At 39.0% G+C, this 20,353-nt stretch overlaps 1 protein-coding gene across 1 annotated transcript; it reads right to left on the minus strand.

Annotated features, from left to right (window-relative positions):
• Window positions 1–17,810: 17,810 nt before the first annotated feature.
• Window positions 17,811–18,743, minus strand: LOC128647273 (olfactory receptor 13G1-like). The gene has a single exon (XM_053700066.1). It carries the CDS (start codon window positions 18,741–18,743, stop codon window positions 17,811–17,813), a length of 933 nt encoding a protein of 310 aa, XP_053556041.1.
• Between the last annotated feature and the right edge of the window lie 1,610 nt (window positions 18,744–20,353).

A 20,353-nucleotide genomic window follows, 5' to 3' on the forward strand; every position in this document is an offset into this window, starting at 1 on the left:
ACCACCACAAAAAAAGGGCGGGCCTCATGGACTCTTGCTAATATGAAAGAAATGAATTTATCAGGTAAGTTCTTACATAAATTATGTTTTCTTTCATGTAATTAGCAAGAGTCCATGAGCTAGTGACGTATGGGATAATGACTACCCAAGATGTGGATCTTTCCACACAAGAGTCACTAGAAAGGGAGGGATAAAATAAAGACAGCCAATTCCTGCTGAAAATAATCCACACCCAAAATAAAGTTTAACGAAAAACATAAGCAGAAGATTCAAACTGAAACCGCTGCCTGAAGTACTTTTCTACCAAAAACTGCTTCAGAAGAAGAAAATACATCAAAATGGTAGAATTTAGTAAAAGTATGCAAAGAGGACCAAGTTGCTGCTTTGCAGATCTGGTCAACCGAAGCTTCATTCCTAAACGCCCAGGAAGTAGAAACTGACCTAGTAGAATGAGCTGTAATTCTCTGAGGCGGAATTTTACCCGACTCAACATAGGCAAAATGAATTAAAGATTTCAACCAAGATGCCAAAGAAATGGCAGAAGCTTTCTGGCCTTTTCTAGAACCGGAAAAGATAACAAATAGACTAGAAGTCTTACGGAAAGATTTCGTAGCTTCAACATAATATTTCAAAGCTCTAACAACATCCAAAGAATGCAACGATTTCTCCTTAGAATTCTTAGGATTAGGACATAATGAAGGAACCACAATTTCTCTACTAATGTTGTTGGAATTCACAACTTTAGGTAAAAATTCAAAAGAAGTTCGCAACACCGCCTTATCCTGATGAAAAATCAGAAAAGGAGACTCACAAGAAAGAGCAGATAATTCAGAAACTCTTCTGGCAGAAGAGATGGCCAAAAGGAACAAAACTTTCCAAGAAAGTAATTTAATGTCCAATGAATGCATAGGTTCAAACGGAGGAGCTTGAAGAGCTCCCAGAACCAAATTCAAACTCCAAGGAGGAGAAATTGACTTAATGACAGGTTTTATACGAACCAAAGCTTGTACAAAACAATGAATATCAGGAAGAATAGCAATCTTTCTGTGAAAAAGAACAGAACGAGCAGAGATTTGTCCTTTCAAAGAACTTGCGGACAAACCCTTATCTAAACCATCCTGAAGAAACTGTAAAATTCTCGGAATTCTAAAAGAATGCCAAGAAAAAAGATGAGAAAGACACCAAGAAATATAAGTCTTCCAGACTCTATAATATATCTCTCGAGATACAGATTTATGAGCCTGTAACATAGTATTAATCACAGAGTCAGAGAAACCTCTTTGACCAAGAATCAAGCGTTCAATCTCCATACCTTTAAATTTAAGGATTTCAGATCCTGATGGAAAAAAGGACCTTGTGACAGAAGGTCTGGTCTTAACGGAAGAGTCCACGGTTGGCAAGAGGCCATCCGGACAAGATCCGCATACCAAAACCTGTGAGGCCATGCCGGAGCTACCAGCAGAACAAACGAGCATTCCTTCAGAATCTTGGAGATTACTCTTGGAAGAAGAACTAGAGGCGGAAAGATATAGGCAGGATGATACTTCCAAGGAAGTGATAATGCATCCACTGCCTCCGCCTGAGGATCCCGGGATCTGGACAGATACCTGGGAAGTTTCTTGTTTAGATGGGACGCCATCAGATCTATTTCTGGAAGTTCCCACATTTGAACAATCTGAAGAAATACCTCTGGGTGAAGAGACCATTCGCCCGGATGCAACGTTTGGCGACTGAGATAATCCGCTTCCCAATTGTCTACACCTGGGATATGAACCGCAGAGATTAGACAGGAGCTGGATTCCGCCCAAACCAAAATTCGAGATACTTCTTTCATAGCCAGAGGACTGTGAGTCCCTCCTTGATGATTGATGTATGCCACAGTTGTGACATTGTCTGTCTGAAAACAAATGAACGATTCTCTCTTCAGAAGAGGCCAAAACTGAAGAGCTCTGAAAATTGCACGGAGTTCCAAGATATTGATAGGTAATCTCACCTCCTGAGATTCCCAAACTCCCTGTGCCGTCAGAGATCCCCACACAGCTCCCCAACCCGTGAGACTTGCATCTGTTGAAATTACAGTCCAGGTCGGAAGCACAAAAGAAGCCCCCTGAATTAAACGATGGTGATCTGTCCACCATGTTAGAGAGTGTTGAACAATCGGTTTTAAAGATATTGTTTGAGATATCTTCGTGTAATCCTTGCACCATTGCTTCAGCATACAGAGCTGAAGAGGTCGCATGTGAAAATGAGCAAAGGGGATCGCGTCCGATGCAGCAGTCATAAGACCTAGAATTTCCATGCATAAGGCTACCGAAGGGAATGATTGTGACTGAAGGTTTCGACAAGCTGCAATCAATTTTAGACGTCTCTTGTCTGTTAAAGACAGAGTCATGGACACTGAATCCATCTGGAAACCCAGAAAGGTTACCCTTGTCTGAGGAATCAAAGAACTTTTTGGTAAATTGATCCTCCAACCATGATCTTGAAGAAACAACACAAGTCGATTCGTATGAGATTCTGCTAAATGTAAAGACTGAGCAAGTACCAAGATATCGTCCAAATAAGGAAATACCACAATACCCTGTTCTCTGATTACAGACAGAAGGGCACCGAGAACCTTTGTAAAAATTCTTGGAGCGGTAGCTAGGCCAAACGGCAGAGCCACAAACTGGTAATGCTTGTCCAGAAAAGAGAATCTCAGGAACTGATAATGATCTGGATGAATCGGAATATGCAGATATGCATCCTGTAAATCTATTGTGGACATATAATTCCTTTGCTGAACAAAAGGCAAGATAGTCCTTACAGTTACCATTTTGAACGTTGGTATCCTTACATAACGATTCAATATTTTTAGATCTAGAACTGGTCTGAAGGAATTCTCCTTCTTTGGTACAATGAAGAGATTTGAATAAAACCCCATCCCCTGTTCCTGAACTGGAACTGGCATAATTACTCCAGTCAACTCTAGATCTGAAACACATTTCAGAAATGCTTGAGCTTTTACTGGATTTACTGGGACACGGGAAAGAAAAAATCTCTTTGCAGGAGGTCTCATCTTGAAACCAATTCTGTACCCTTCTGAAACAATGTTCTGAATCCAAAGATTGTGAACAGAATTGATCCAAATTTCCTTGAAAAAACGTAACCTGCCCCCTACCAGCTGAGCTGGAATGAGGGCCGCACCTTCATGTGGACTTAGAAGCAGGCTTTGCCTTTCTAGCTGGCTTGGATTTATTCCAGACTGGAGATGGTTTCCAAACTGAAACTGCTCCTGAGGATGAAGGATCAGGCTTTTGTTCTTTGTTGAAACGAAAGGAACGAAAACGATTATTAGCCCTGCTTTTACCTTTAGATTTTTTATCCTGTGGTAAAAAAGTTCCTTTCCCACCAGTAACAGTTGAAATGATGGAATCCAACTGAGAACCAAATAATTTGTTACCCTGGAAAGAAATAGAAAGTAAAGTTGATTTAGAAGCCATATCAGCATTCCAAGTTTTAAGCCATAAAGCTCTTCTAGCTAAAATAGCTAGAGACATAAACCTGACATCAACTCTGATAATATCAAAAATGGCATCACAGATAAAATTATTAGCATGCTGAAGAAGAATAATAATGTCATGAGAATCACGATGTGTTACTTGTTGCGCTAAAGTTTCCAACCAAAAAGTTGAAGCTGCAGCAACATCAGCCAAAGATATAGCAGGTCTAAGAAGATTACCTGAACACAGATAAGCTTTTCTTAGAAAGGACTCAATTTTCCTATCTAGAGGATCCTTAAACGAAGTACCATCTGACGTAGGAATAGTAGTACGTTTAGCAAGGGTAGAAATAGCCCCATCAACTTTAGGGATTTTGTCCCAAAATTCTAATCTGTCAGACGGCACAGGATATAAATGCTTAAAACGTTTAGAAGGAGTAAATGAATTACCCAATTTATCCCATTCTTTGGAAATTACTGCAGAAATAGCATTAGGAACAGGAAAAACTTCTGGAATAACCACAGGAGCTTTAAATACCTTATCCAAACGTTTAGAATAAGTATCAAGAGGACCAGAATCCTCTATTTCTAAAGCAATTAGAACTTCTTTAAGTAAAGAACGAATAAATTCCATTTTAAATAAATATGAAGATTTATCAGCATCAACCTCAGAGACAGAATCCTCTGAACCAGAGGAGTCATCAGAATCAGAATGATGATGTTCATTTAAAAATTCATCTGTAGGGAGAGAAGTTTTAAAAGATTTTTTACGTTTACTAGAAGGAGAAATAACAGACATAGCCTTCTTTATGGATTCAGAAACAAAATCTCTTATATTATCAGGAACATTCTGCACCTTAGATGTTGAGGGAACTGCAACAGGCAATGGTACTTTACTAAAGGAAATATTATCTGCTTTAACAAGTTTGTCATGACAATCAATACAAACAACAGCTGGAGAAATAGCTACCAAAAGTTTACAGCAGATACACTTAGCTTTGGTAGATTCAGCACTTGACAGCGATTTTCCTGTAGTATCTTCTGACTCAGATGCAACGTGAGACATCTTGCAATATGTAAGAGAAAAAACAACATATATATAAAGCAAAATTGATCAAATTCCTTAAATGACAGTTTCAGGAATGGGAAAAAATGCCAAAGAACAAGCTTCTAGCAACCAGAAGCAATAAAAAATGAAACTTAAATAATGTGGAGACAAAAGCGACGCCCATATTTTTTCGCGCCAAATAAGACACCCACATTATTTGGCGCCTAAATGCTTTTTGGCGCCAAAAATGACGCCACATCCGGAACGCCGACATTTTTGGCGCGAAATAACGTCAAAAAATGACGCAACTTCCGGCGACACGTATGACGCCGGAAACGGAAATAGAATTTTTGCGCCAAAAAAGTCAGCGCCAAGAATGACGCAATAAAATGAAGCATTTTCAGCCCCCGCGAGCCTAACAGCCCACAGGGAAGAGTCAAATTTTTGAAGGTAAGAAAAAATGGTTAAATCAAAATGCATTATCCCAAATATGAAACTGACTGTCTGAAAATAAGGAAAGTTGAACATTCTGAGTCAAGGCAAATAAATGTTTGAATACATATATTTAGAACTTTATAAACAAAGTGCCCAACCATAGCTTGGAGTGTCACAGAAAATAAGACTTACTTACCCCAGGACACTCATCTACATATAGCAGATAGCCAAACCAGTACTGAAACGAGAATCAGCAGAGGTAATGGTATATATAAGAGTATATCGTCGATCTGAAAAGGGAGGTAAGAGATGAATCTCTACGACCGATAACAGAGAACCTATGAAATAGACCCCGTAGAAGGAGATCACTGCATTCAAATAGGCAATACTCTCCTCGCATCCCTCTGACATTCACTGCACGCTGAGAGGAAAACCGGGCTCCAACTTGCTGCGGAGCGCATATCAACGTAGAATCTAGCACAAACTTACTTCACCACCTCCATCGGAGGCAAAGTTTGTAAAACTGAATTGTGGGTGTGGTGAGGGGTGTATTTATAGGCATTTTGAGGTTTGGGAAACTTTGCCCCTCCTGGTAGGAATGTATATCCCATACGTCACTAGCTCATGGACTCTTGCTAATTACATGAAAGAAATACTGGAGGCATAAATCTCCAGTTTTTAAAAGTACCCTGAGTGGCAGCAGCATTTTAAAGACCTCTTTTTCCTCTATGCATTTCAAAATGTGTAGTTTAAAGGGATAGTCTAGTCAAAATTAAACTTTCATGATTCAGAAAGAGCGTGCAATTTTAAACAACTTTCTAATTCACTCCTATTATCAATTATTATTTGTTCTCTTGGCATCTTTATTTGAAGTAAGCTTAGGAGCCGGCCCATTTTTGGTTCAGCACCTGGTTAGCGCTAGCTGATTGGTGGCTACATTTAGGCACCAATCAGAAAGTGTTACCCAGGTGCTAACCCAAAAATGGGCCGACTCCTATGCTTATATTCTTGCTTTTTCAAATAAAGATAGCAATTAGAACGAAGAATAATTGATAAAAGGATTAAATTAGAAAGTTGCTTAAAATGTCATGCTCTATCTGAATCATGAAAGTTTAATTTTGACTAGACTATTCCTTTAAGGCACTTAGGCCTAGATTTGGAGTTTTGTCGGTAAGGACCCGCGTAGCTAACGCCGGCTTTTTTCTGGCCGCACCATAAAAATAACTCTGGTATTGAGAGTCCACATAAAGGCTGCGTTAGGCTCCAAAAAAGGAGCGTAGAGCATTTTTAACGCAACTTCAACTCTCGATACCAGAGTTGCTTACGGACGCGGCCAGCCTCAAAAACGTGCTCGTGCACGATTCCCCCATAGGAAACAATGGGGCTGTTTGAGCTGAAAAAAAACCTAACACCTGCAAAAAAGCCGCGTTCAGCTCCTAATGCAGCCCCATTGTTTGCTATGCGTAAACACTTCCTACGTCTGCACCTAACACTCTAACATGTACCCCGAGTCTAAACACCCCTAACCTTACACTTATTAACCCCTATTCTGCCACCCCCGCTATCGCTGACCCCTGCATATTTTTTTTAACCCCTAATCTGCCGCTCCGTAAACAGCCGCTACTTACATTATCCCTATGTACCCCTAATCTGCTGCCCCTATCACCGCCGACCCCTATATTATATTTATTAACCCCTAATCTGCTCCCCACAACGTCGCCTCCACCTGCCTACACTTATTAACCCCTAATCTGCCGACCGGAGCTCACCGCTATTCTAATAAATGTATTAACCCCTAAAGCTAAGTCTAACCCTAACACTAACACCCCCCTAAGTTAAATATAATTTTAATCTAACGAAATTTATTAACTCTTATTAAATAAATTATTCCTATTTAAAGCTAAATACTTACCTGTAAAATAAATCCTAATATAGCTACAAAATAAATTATAATTACATTGTAGCTATTTTAGGATTAATATTTATTTTACAGGTAACTTTGTATTTATTTTAACCAGGTACAATAGCTATTAAATAGTTAAGAACTATTTAATAGTTACCTAGTTAAAATAATTACATTACCTGTAAAATAAATCCTAACCTAAGTTACAATTAAACCTAACACTATACTATCATTAAATTAATTAAATAAAATACCTACAATTACCTACAATTAAACCTAACACTACACTATCAATAAATTAATTAAATACAATATCTACAAATAACTACAATGAAATAAACTAACTAAAGTACAAAAAATAAAAAAGAACTAAGTTACAAAAAATAAAAAAATATCTACAAACATAAGAAAAATATTACAACAATTTTAAACTAATTACACCTACTCTAAGCCCCCTACTAAAATAACAAAGACCCCCAAAATAAAAAATGCCCTACCCTATTCTAAATTAATAAAGTTCAAAGCTCTTTTACCTTACCAGCCCTGATCGGAACAGCCAATAGAATGCGAGCTCAATCTGATTGGCTGATTGGATCAGCCAATCGGATTGAACTTGATTCTGATTGGCTGATTCCATCAGCCAATCAGAATATTCCTACCTTAATTCCGATTGGCTGATAGTATCCTATCAGCCAATCTGAATTTGAGGGACGCCATCTTGGATGACGTCCCATAAAGGAACCGTCATTCTTCAGTTGGACGTCGCCGGATGAAAATGGGTCCGCGGTGGAGGTCTTCAGGATGGAGCCGGTTGTCATCGGATGAAGATAGAAGATGCCGCTTGGATCAAGATGGTTGCCGGTCCGGATCGCCTCTTCTTCCCGGATAGGTTGAAGACTTTGGAGCCTCTTCTGGACCTCTTCAGCCACCGGATGATGGATCGCCAGCCCCCGCTTGGGTTGGATGAAGATTTTGGAGCCAGGACGGATCGGTGATACCTGGTGAGGTGAAGACAAGGTAGGATGATCTTCAGGGGCTTAGTGTTAGGTTTATTTAAGGGGGGTTTGGGTTAGATTAGGGGTATGTGGGTGGTGGGTTGTAATGTTGGGGGTGGTATTGTATGGGGTTTTTTTACAGGCAAAAGAGCTGAACTTCTTGGGGCATGCCCCGCAAAGGGCCCTGTTCAGGGCTGGTAAGGTAAAAGAGCTTTGAACTTTATTAATTTAGAATAGGGTAGGGCATTTTTTATTTTGGGGGTCTTTGTTATTTTATTAGGGGGCTTAGAGTAGGTGTAATTAGTTTAAAATTGTTGTAATATTTTTCTTATGTTTGTAAATATTTTTTTATTTTTTGTACTTTAGTTAGTTTATTTCATTGTAGTTATTTGTAGATATTGTATTTAATTAATGTATTGATAGTGTAGTGTTAGGTTTAATTGTAGGTAATTATAGGTATATTAATTAATTTAATGATAGTATAGTGTTAGGTTTAATTGTAACTTAGGTTAGGATTTATTTTACAGGTAATTTTGTAATTATTTTAACTAGGTAGCTATTAAACAGTTCTTAACTATTTAATAGCTATTGTACATGGTTAAAATAATTACAAAGTTGCCTGTAAAATAAATATTAATCCTAAAATAGCTACAATGTAATTATAATTTATATTGTAGCTATATTAGGATTTAATTTACAGGTAAGTATTTAGCTTTAAATAGGAATAATTCATTTAATAAGAGTTAATTAATTTCGTTAGATTAAAATTATATTTAATTTAGGGGGGTGTTAGTGTTAGGGTTAGACTTAGCTTTAGGGGTTAATACATTTATTAGAATAGCGGTGAGCTCCACTCGGCAGATTAGGGGTTAATAATTGAAGTTAGGTGTCGGCGATGTTAGGGAGGGCAGATTAGGGGTTAATACTATTTATTATAGGGTTAGTGAGGCGGATTAGGGATTAATAACTTTATTATAGTAGCACTGCGGTCCGCTCGGCAGATTAGGGGTGAATAAGTGTAGGCAGGTGGAGGTGACGTTGAGGGGGGCAGATTAGGGGTTAATAAATATAATATAGGGGTCGGCGGTGTTAGGGGCAGCAGATTAGGGGTACATAGCTATAATGTAGGTGGCGGCGCTTTGCGGTCGGCAGATTAGGGGTTAATTATTGTAGGTAGCTGGCGGCGACGTTGTGGAGGGCAGATTAGGGGTTAATAAATATAATACAGGGGTCGACGGTGTTAGGGGCAGCAGATTAGGGGTACATAAGTATAACGTAGGTGGCGGTCGGCAGATTAGGGGTTAAAAAAATTTAATCGAGTGGCGGCGATGTGGGGGGACCTCGGTTTAGGGGTACATAGGTAGTTTATGGGTGTTAGTGTACTTTAGAGTACAGTAGTTAAGAGCTTTATGAACCGGCGTTAGCCCAGAAAGCTCTTAACTACTGACTTTTTTCCTGCGGCTGGAGTTTTGTCGTTAGATTTCTAACGCTCACTTCAGCCACGACTCTAAATACCGGAGTTAGAAAAATCCCATTGAAAAGATAGGATACACAATTTACGTAAGGGGATCTGCGGTATGGAAAAGTCGCGGCTGAAAAGTGAGCGTTAGACCCTTTTTTGAGTGACTCCAAATACCGGAGTTAGCCTAAAACCAGCGTTAGGAGCCTCTAATGCTGGTTTTCACGGCTACCGCCAAACTCCAAATCTAGGCCATAGAAAATCTAGCTATGATTTACATGCAAGTGCAGAGAAAAATGCTAACACTAAAACAGTGATATGTTTTACTAGAAGCTTTTTTTTGCAATTACATGTATATGGCAAATATTTTTCTATTTAAAGATGTAATTCATCTATGTGCATTTACATTTTGACTAGAATGCCCCTTTAATCTAACTGTGTAATTGCAAAAGGGTGCTTGACTTTTTACATGGAGCAAAATTCCTTGCCCCCCCTGGTTTCCCATGGGTAAAGGGTACAAAAAAATTGCTATTTTATTTGTTACTGGCAGTCATTGGTACTGCTTTGTTTCTGTTACTTATAGTCACTGGGGTAAAAATATCTTCTCTCTTTTTTGGCTGGTAACCGTGGCTGGTACTAAAACACTGCTCTCTGTGTGCAACTCACACTCAAGGGGTCAAATCATTGTAGTGTTTAATCAAGAGGATAAAATGTGAATGGGCCTAAGGTAGAGCTTTGAGGACGGTCCATTGCGCGCCACAACTACCTCTTTTGCCCAATCACAGTTCTACAGGATGTCCAGTATTTTTGAGAAGTACAGCTGGCAACTAGTTTCTTAGCACAGAGAAAAAGGGGTAAGAATTCTTCATGCCACTGAGTGCATAGATAATAAACATGTATAAGCTTTTTTTTACCTTATGACTAGCACTAGCATGCCCGCCACAACCCCCCGCCCCCCGCATGTTCTCACTCCTTATTCTTCCCAGCCCATAATTAAAGTCCGGGAGATGTGCAAAAGTGCAGATGCATAAAAGTATACCGCTGCAGATCAATATTATATTGCCCTGCATCCCACTGGATACAAGGGTATCCACGAAGGGACACTTCAAGAAAGGGGTATGTATCGGGGGGGGGGGCAAATATATATATATACTGTATATACTGTATATATATATATATATATATATATATTTTATTATTATTATTATTTTGTGTGGCTGTAGGGAGCTTAAGGGAGGGTAATAGCATGATATAAAAAATGAAAATAAACACAAAATATTTATTTATTAATTAAAGAAAAAAAATAGAGTTTTGTCCCATCCCTCTCCTACCCACTACAATAAGTTGATTGTATTTCCCATATTGCAGGTATATGTGTCATCAAACTTAAACTGTATCACATTAATTAATGTTGTGTTTGACAAAATTATGACTGTGCCTAGCCTTGTCTACTTCAGCAGTAAGTCCTGATTGGCTCCTATAAATAGGGCAAGTGTTGGGTGGAATTTGGCTGCTGAAGCACTATTGCAGCAAATAAGACGTTAATGCATTCAAAACAATTTCAAACCTTCCCACTATGTTAATTTAAGTGTTTACTGTCCCTTCAATTTCAAATAAAGAAGGGCAGTATGTGTAGCTTCTTTATATAGAATAATATTATATTAATATTATATAATATAGAATGTGCTCACTTTGACAGAATTATATTTGCTCACCGTTGGAAGGTGATAGAAAAGTTACGATGGCTGATATATTTTGCAATCTTTTTAAACAGGTATTTTTATGTTTTTGCTCTTCTTTTTATCTGGAAAATGTACAGTTTCAATATATACAGTGTGTGCAAATGGACTAATGGGTCCAAAAGTGCATTAAAAAAATATTTTATTACACATTTAGAGAACATTGGGAAAAAAAACCATAATTTATGCTTACCTGATAAATTTATTTCTCTTGTGGTGTACCCAGTCCACGGATCATCCATTACTTGTGGGATATTCTCATTCCCAATAGGAAGTTGCAAGAGGATCACCCACAGCAGAGCTGTTATATAGCTCCACCCCTAACTGCCATATCCAGTCATTCGACCGAAAACAAGCAGAGAAAGGAGAAACCATAGGGTGCAGTGGTGACTGTAGTTTAAATTTAAAAATTACCTGCCTTAAAATGACAGGGCGGGCCGTGGACTGGATACACCACAGGTTTGGTACGCAGGACTACCTTACCCACATGGAAGATCCGATAAGGAGAATCACATTGTAAAGCAGATAACTCGGAGACTCTATGAGCCAAGGAAATAGCTACCAAAAAAAAACTTTCCAAGATAAAAGTTTGATATCTATGGAATGAAGAGATTCAAACGGAACTCCTTGAAGAACTTTAAGAACCAGATTTAAACTCCATGGCGGAGCAACAGGTTTAAACACAGGCTTGATTCTAACTAAAGCCTGACAAAATGCCTGAACGTCTGGAACATCTGCCAGACGCTTGTGCAAAAGAATAGACAGGGCAGAAATCTGTCCCTTTAAGGAACTAGCTGACAATCCTTTTTCCAAAACTTCTTGGAGAAAGGATAATATCCTGGGAATCCTAACCTTACTCCATGAGTAACCCTTGGATTCACACCAATAAAGATATCTACGCCATATCTTATGGTAAATTTTCCTGGTGACAGGCTTTCGTGCCTGTATTAAGGTATCAAGGACTGACTCGGAGAAGCCCCGCTTTGATAAAATCAAGCGTTCAATCTCCAGGCAGTCAGTCTCAGAGAAATTAGATTTGGATGATTGAAGGGACCTTGTAGTAGAAGGTCTTGTCTTAACGGCAGAGTCCAAGGTGGAAAGGATGACATGTCCACTAGATCTGCATACCAGGTCCTGCGTGGCCCCGCAGGCGCTATCAAAATCACTGATGCTCTCTCCTGCTTGATCTTGGCAATCAGTCGAGGGAGCAGAGGAAACGGTGGAAACACATAAGCCAGGTTGAAAGACCAAGGCGCTGCTAGAGCATCTATCAGCGTTGCCTCGGGATCCCTGGACCTGGATCCGTAACAAGGAAGCTTGGCATTCTGGCGAGACGCCATGAGATCCAGTTCTGGTTTGCCCCAACGATGAATCAATTGTGCAAACACCTCCGGATGGAGTTCCCACTCCCCCGGATGAAAAGTCTGACGACTTAGAAAATCCGCCTCCCAGTTCTCTACACCTGGGATATGGATAGCTGATAGGTGGCAAGAGTGAATCTCTGCCTAGCGAATTATCTTTGAGACTTCTAACATCGCTAGGGAACTCCTTGTTCCCCCTTGATGGTTGATGTAAGCCAAAGTTGTGATGTTGTCCGACTGAAATCTAATGAACCTCAGAGTTGCTAACTGAGGCCAAGCCTGAAGAGCATTGAATATCGCTCTCAGTTCCAGAATATTTATTGGAAGGATTGTCTCCTCCGGAGTCCACAATCCCTGAGCCTTCAGGGAGTTCCAGACTGCACCCCAACCTAGAAGGCTGGCATCTGTCGTTACAATTGTCCAATCTGGCCTGCGAAAGGTCATACCTTTGGACAGATGGACCCGAGATAGCCACCAGAGAAGAGAATCCCTGGTCTCTTGATCCAGATTTAGTAGAGGGGACAAATCTGTGTAATCCCCATTCCACTGACTGAGCATGCAGAGTTGCAGCAGTCTGAGATGTAGGCGTGCAAACGGCACTATGTCCATTGCCGCTACCATTAAGCCGATTACTTCCATGCACTGAGCCACCGAAGGGCGCGGAATGGAATGAAGAACACGGCAGGAATTAAGTAGTTTTGATAACCTGGACTCCGTCAGGTAAATTTCTACAGAATCTATCAGAGTCCCTAGGAAGGAAACTTTTGTGAGGGGGGATAGAGAACTCTTTTCCTCGTTCACTTTCCACCCATGCGACCTCAGAAATGCCAGTACTATGTCCGTATGAGACTTGGCAATTTGGAAGTTTGACGCCTGTATCAGGATGTCGTCTAAATAAGGGGCCACTGCTATGCCCCGTGGCCTTAGGACCGCCAGAAGCGACCCCAGAACCTTCGTAAAAATTCTTGGGGCTGTAGCTAATCCAAAGGGAAGAGCTACAAACTGGTAATACCTGTCTTGAAAGGCAAACCTGAGAAACCGATGATGATCTTTGTGAATCGGAATGTGAAGATAAGCATCCTTTAAATCCACTGTAGTCATGTATTGACCCTCCTGGATCATAGGTAGGAGGGTACGAATAGTTTCCATCTTGAATGATGGAACTCTGAGGAATTTGTTTAAGATCTTTAGATCCAAAATTGGTCTGAAGGTTCCCTCTTTTTTGAGAACCACAAACAGATTTGAGTAAAATCCCTGTCCCTGTTCCTCCTTTGGAACTGGATGGATCACTCCCATAACTAGGAGGTCTTGTACACAGTGTAAGAATGCCTCTCTCTTTATCTGGTTTGCAGATAATTGTGAAAGGTGAAATCTCCCTTTTGGGGGGGAAGCTTTGAAGTCCAGAAGATATCCCTGGGATATAATTTCCAACGCCCAGGGATCCTGGACATCTCTTGCCCACGCCTGGGCGAAGAGTGAAAGTCTGCCCCCTACTAGATCCGTTCCCGGATAGGGGGCCGTTCCTTCATGCTGTCTTAGAGGCAGCAGCAGGCTTTTTGGCCTGCTTACCTTTGTTCCAGGTCTGGTTAGGTCTCCAGACCGTCTTGGACTGAGCAAAAGTTCCCTCTTGTTTTGCATTAGAGGAAGTTGATGCCGCTCCTGCCTTGAAGTTTCGAAAGGCACGAAAATTAGACTGTTTGGCCCTTGATTTGGACCTATCCTGAGGAAGGGCATGACCTTTTCCTCCAGTGATATCAGCAATAATCTCCTTCAAACCAGGCCCGAATAGGGTCTGCCCCTTGAAGGGAATGTTAAGCAGCTTAGACTTTGAAGTAACGTCAGCTGACAAAGATTTAAGCCATAGCGTCCTGCGCGCCTGGATGGCAAAACCAGAATTCTTAGCCATTAGTTTAGTCAAATGAACAATGGCATCAGAAACAAAAGAATTGGGTAGCTTAAGTGCTCTAAGCTTGTCAAGTATGTCATCCAATGGAGTCGCTACCTGTAAAGCCTCTTCCAGAGACTTAAACCAGAACGCCGCAGCAGCAGTGACAGGAGCAATGCATGCAAGGGGCTGTAGGATAAAACCTTGTTGAATAAACATTTTCTTAAGGTAACCCTCTAACTTTTTATCCATTGGATCTAACAAAGCACAACTGTCCTCGACAGGGATAGTAATACGCTTTGCTAGAGTAGAAACTGCTCCCTCCACCTTAGGGACTGTCTGACATAAGTCCCGTGTGGTGGTGTCTATTGGAAACATTTTCCTAAAAATTGGAGGGGGAGAGAACGGCACACCTGGTCTATCCCATTCCTTAGTAATAATTTCTGTAAACCTTTTAGGTATTGGAAAAACATCAGTACACACCGACACTGCATAGTATTTATCCAGTCTACACAATTTCTCTGGCACTGCAATTGTATCACAGTCATTCAGAGCAGCTAAAACCTCCCTGAGTAACATGCGGAGGTGTTCAAGCTTAAATTTAAATGTAGAAATATCAGAATCAGGTTGCATCATCTTCCCTGAGTCAGAAACATCACCCACAGACTGAAGCTCTCCTTCCTCAGCTTCTTTATATTGTGAGGCAGTATCAGACATGGTTCTTAAAGCGTCAGTATGCTCTGTATTTAGTCTAACTCCAGAGCTATCTTGCTTTCCTCTAAATTCAGGTAGTCTGGCTAATACCGCTGACAGTGTATTATCCATGACTGCCGCCATGTCTTGTAAAGTAAACGCTATGGGCGCCCTGGATGTACTTGGCGCCATTTGAGCGGGAGTCCCTTGAGCGGGAGTCAAAGGAGCTGACACGTGGGGAGAGTTAGTCGGCATAACTTCCCCCTCGTCAGATTCCTCTGGTGATAATTTTTTTAAAGACAGAATATGATCTTTATTGCTTAAAGTGAAATCAGTACATTTGGTACACATTCTAAGAGGGGGTTCCACCATGGCTTTTAAACATAATGAACAAGGAGTTTCCTCTATTTCAGACATTTTACACAGACTAGCAATGAGACCAGTAAGCTTAGAAAACACTTTAATTCAAGTTAACAAGCAAATATAAAAAACGGTACTGTGCCTTTAAGAGAAACAAATTTTGTCAGAATTTGAAAAACAGTGAAAAAAGGCAGTAAATCAAACGAAATTTTTACAGTGTGTATAATAAGCTAGCAGAGCATTGCACCCACTTGCAAATGGATGATTAACCCCTTAATTCAAAAAACGGATCAAAAAACGTTTTTTAACAGTCACAACAAACTGCCACAGCTCTGCTGTGGCCCTACCTTCCCAAATAAATGACTTTGGAAAGCCTCTGAGCCCTTTAGAGATGTCCTATAGCATTCAGGGGACTCCTGGAGGAAGCTGGATGTCTCAGTCTGTAATTTTAACTGCGCAAAAAAACGCTAAATTAGGCCCCTCCCACTCATGCTACAACAGTGGAAAGCCTCAGGAAACTGTTTCTAGGCAAATTTAAGCCAGCCATGTGGAAAAACTAGGCCCCAATAAAGTTTTATCACCAAAACATATATAAAAACGCTTAAACATACCAGCAAACGTTTTATATAGTAAATTTATAAGAGTATTACCTCTGAAAGTAAGCATGATACCAGTCGCTATTAAATCACTGTATCCAGGCTTACTTTACATAAATCCGGTATCAGCAGCATTTTCTAGCATTTACATCTCTAGAAAAATTTTTTAGCTGCACATACCTCATAGCAGGATAACCTGCACGCCATTCTCCCACTGAAGTTACCTCACTCCTCAGTCATATGTGAGAACAGCAATGGATCTTAGTTACAACCTGCTAAGATCATAGAAAACACAGGCAGATTCTTCTTCTATTTACTGCCTGGAATAAAATAGTACAACTCCGGTACCATTTAAAAATAACAAACTTTTGATTGAAGAAAAAACTAACTATATTTCACCACTTCTCTCTTACTACCTCCATGCTTATTGAGAGTTGCAAGAGAATGACTGGATATGGCAGTTAGGGGTGGAGCTATATAACAACTCTGCTGTGGGTGATCCTCTTGCAACTTCCTGTTAGGAATGAGAATATCCCACAAGTAATGGATGATCCGTGGACTGGATACACCTTACAAGAGAAAACATATGTATAATACCTGTAAAAACAAACAAACAGCTGATATATAAAAACTGTTCAAAGGATGCCAACTTATAATATTGGAAGACCATGTATAAAACATAGTTATAATTAACTAATTAATAATTAATTAATTTATTAATTTAAAAAAATGTAACCTTTTTATTGTGGTTGTGTAAGAATGCTATACTTAATTATTTTCCTATAACATTATTTACGGTGGTTTATCTTGGCTTAAGTATCCTATACCAACCTCTCTATACAGCAATTTGAAACCTATCGTGCACATGTGACATAACTACTAACAAGAAATGAAGAACAATAAACAAGAAATAAACTCCTGTAAATGTCTGGTTTACTTTTACTATACACGTCTATCGATGCTATTCATGCTGAATTGAGCAACTTTGAACTGTCAGAAGGGAGTGAGTTTCAACTTAATTTGCATAAATGTACCCAGAATCCCTTGTTCAAGTAATTATTTTTGCAGAAATACCAATTTGCAAGTGCCACGTGATATCAACCTCATATCACTTAAAGGGACAGTCAACATCAGATTTTTTGTTGTTTTAAAAGATAGATAATCCCTTAATTACCCATTCCCCAATTTTGCATAACCAACACAGTTATAATAATACACGTTTTACCTCTGTAATTTCCTTTGTATATAAGCATCTGCAGACTGCCCCCTTATTTCAGTTCTTTTGACAGACTTGCATTTTAGCCAATCAGTGCTCACTCCTCGGTAAATTCATGTGTATGAGCCCAATGTTTTCTATATGAAACACATGAACTAACGCCCTCTAGTGGTCAAAATTAATTCAGCTTAGAGGCGGCCTTCAAGGTCTAAGAAATTAGCATATGAACCTCCTAGGTTTATCTTTCAACTAAGAATACCAAGAGAACAAAGCAAAATTGGTGATAAAAGTAAATTGGAAACTTGTTTACAATTACATGCCCTATTCGAATCATGAAAGGTTTTTTTGGACTTGACTGTCCCTTTAATACAACTTGCTTGGTTATTTTAGTGCCGTGCTCTCAATTATATTAGCCAGTAACTGTAGACAAAATTTCTCCACAACAAAACACTAGCTTTGTATACGTTATAAGATGTTTTTAGTTTTGAAAAAGCAAAAAAACAAGCAAACTGATTTATAAAACAATAAGTTCAAATTAAAAGAAAACATTTTTTACAGCAGTAATTTATTTATTTTGACTTGATAACATTTTTAAAGTAGAATAATTACTAATTTTGTTTATTGATTATAGATCATAATTCATTTTAGTTGTGGAATTCTTTTAATAAAAATCTTGTTAATGGCATTAATGACTTCCTTGTTCCTTAAGCTATAAATGATGGGATTCAGCACTGGAGATGCAATAGCATATAATGCAGAAACAACTTTGTCTGCTTCTAACGGGTAGCTGAAAGCAGGTCTAACATATGTGTAGATGACACCTCCATAGAATATAGTTACCACAGTAAGGTGGGAAGCACAGGTAGAAAAAGCTTTCTTTTTTTTTTCTGCTGAACGGATTTTCATTATAGTTGATATAATATAAGTATAAGAAATAACAGTCAAGATGAAGCAAATCATTCCCAGCAGTACATCAGAAGCTACAATGACAACATCATTGACATATGTGTCGGAGTTGGCCAGTTTCAGCACTGGGGGGATTTCACAGAAGAAATGATCAATGATGTTTTGCTCCCTGAAGGAGAGTTTTAATATGAGACATGTGTGAGTCATTGAGTTCACAGAGCCCAGGATCCAGGCGGCTCCAGCTAAACATACACATGCTGTTCTACTCATAATTGTTTTATAACGCAACGGATAACATATTGCCACATACCGGTCGTATGCCATCACCGTCAACAGGATAAGTTCAGTACTTAAAGCTGCAGTGAAAATGTATAACTGGGATATACAGCCAGAATAAGAAATAGACGTTTGCTTTATGACAAGGGTCTCCAACATTTTGGGAATAGCAGCTGTTGTACAACATATATCCAAAATTGAGAGGTTAATTAAGAAAAAATACATTGGGGTGTGAAGACGAGGATCAGCACTGATGATGATCGCAATCAGAACATTTCCAGCAAATGCCATTAGGTAAATAAGAAAGAATATGGTGAAGAACAGAGGCTGAAGATATGGGTAATGCGAGAGGCCTATCAAAATAAACCTCATGGTTGAGGTTTCATTCATTTTGTATATTATTTGAGGATATCCGCTGCAAAACAGAAAATGCACAATATTAATAAATGTCACTACACTACAGATCCTGTTATTAAGGAATTTATATAATAATCTTAAAGAAATGTGAAAAACTTCTCTGTAGTCTTGCAATAAATTAACTTACCAATCATAAAAACGTTCAGAATACAGATTATTTGCTGCAACTGATTTCTATAGCTAAACTCCCTTCACTACTTGACTTATTTGGAGGAGACCATCTGGGCTATTGTACCTGCGGTTTTAGTCAAAGTTGTATTGTCAGGTACCATTATATAAAAATATTTCACCTCAGAAAGGGTCCAATGCTGTAAACATTGTAACAACAGCACTATAAAGGGTCCCCCATCAAGATAGCTGGTGAAATGTTTTAAAAGGATGAAATCACTGTGAGAAGGAGCTTTATTATCCTTCACTGTTGGAGGTGTTGGTTCGCTGCCACTGGCAGAATGTTACAAGCGGTATCACCATCTACAGCAAAGGTGTAAGGTAAATGATCCCTTTAGACAGTATATATATACCTGGTGCCTAGGGTGTCCCTCTTTGGAACTTTGAAATGTAGGGAAATGTGTATCAAACTGGACCGACTGTGTATTATGTATTTAAAGTAATTTTATTATATAAATATATGTGTGTTTTTAACTTTTTGCATGTTCTTTTATTTTTAAGAAGAAAGATTTAGTGTACAAGATATTAATATCCCATTGCAGCTAAAAGTTTTCACCGTACTGTACATATTTAGTTCTAATTTCAGGACCATACTGTACCAAACTCGTTCAGTTCTGTGTAAACTTATTTTGATACATTTCTATTGTAATAACATGTTTGGCATGGTGTGATTGTACTAGAAATGTATCAAACTAAGTTTACACAGTATTGAATGTGTTTACTGCTAATATTGCGGCCACACTGTAGGAAGCATTTTATTAATATAGGACATGTTTAATAGAGTTTGTGTGCGATATTAGGACTAAACATGTATAGTACAGTAAAAATTTGTAACAGTTATAAATATTAAAAAAAAAACTGTTCATTTCTAAAAACACATTTTACATAGTTCTAGGTTAAAAAACATAAATTATTCTTACCTGATAAATTCCTTTCTTTTTTAATTGGTGAGAGTCCATGATTACTTACTGTTTAGAGTTCTTCAGCTGGAGGAGACAAAGATACCCTACACCAAGAGCTTTAATATCCCTCCTACTTCCCTAACTCTCATAGTATTATGTATAGCCAAATAAAGGAGGAAGAAGTAAGAAAGATATTAGGGTAAAGAGGTGCAAATTAGAACTGCCGGCAGCTAGAAAATTGGGTGGGTTTGTGGACTCTCACCACCAAGAAAGAAAGGAATTTATTAGGTAAATTATGTTTTCTTTCTTTAGGTGGTGAGAGTACACAATTTCTTACTGTTGGGAACTAATACCCAAGCTGTGGAGTCCACGAAAAATGTGTGGGACAAGAAAGAAAGGAAATGGCAGGCACCTATTTACCAGAAATCACCACCCGAAGAACCTTCCTTTCAAAAGCTGCCTTGGTCGAGGCAAACATATTAAAATTATAACATTTTGTGAAAGTTTGCACCA

This window comes from Bombina bombina, chromosome 2 (assembly GCF_027579735.1).
Source record: "Bombina bombina isolate aBomBom1 chromosome 2, aBomBom1.pri, whole genome shotgun sequence".
In the NCBI taxonomy this organism is placed as follows: Eukaryota; Metazoa; Chordata; class Amphibia; order Anura; family Bombinatoridae; genus Bombina; species Bombina bombina.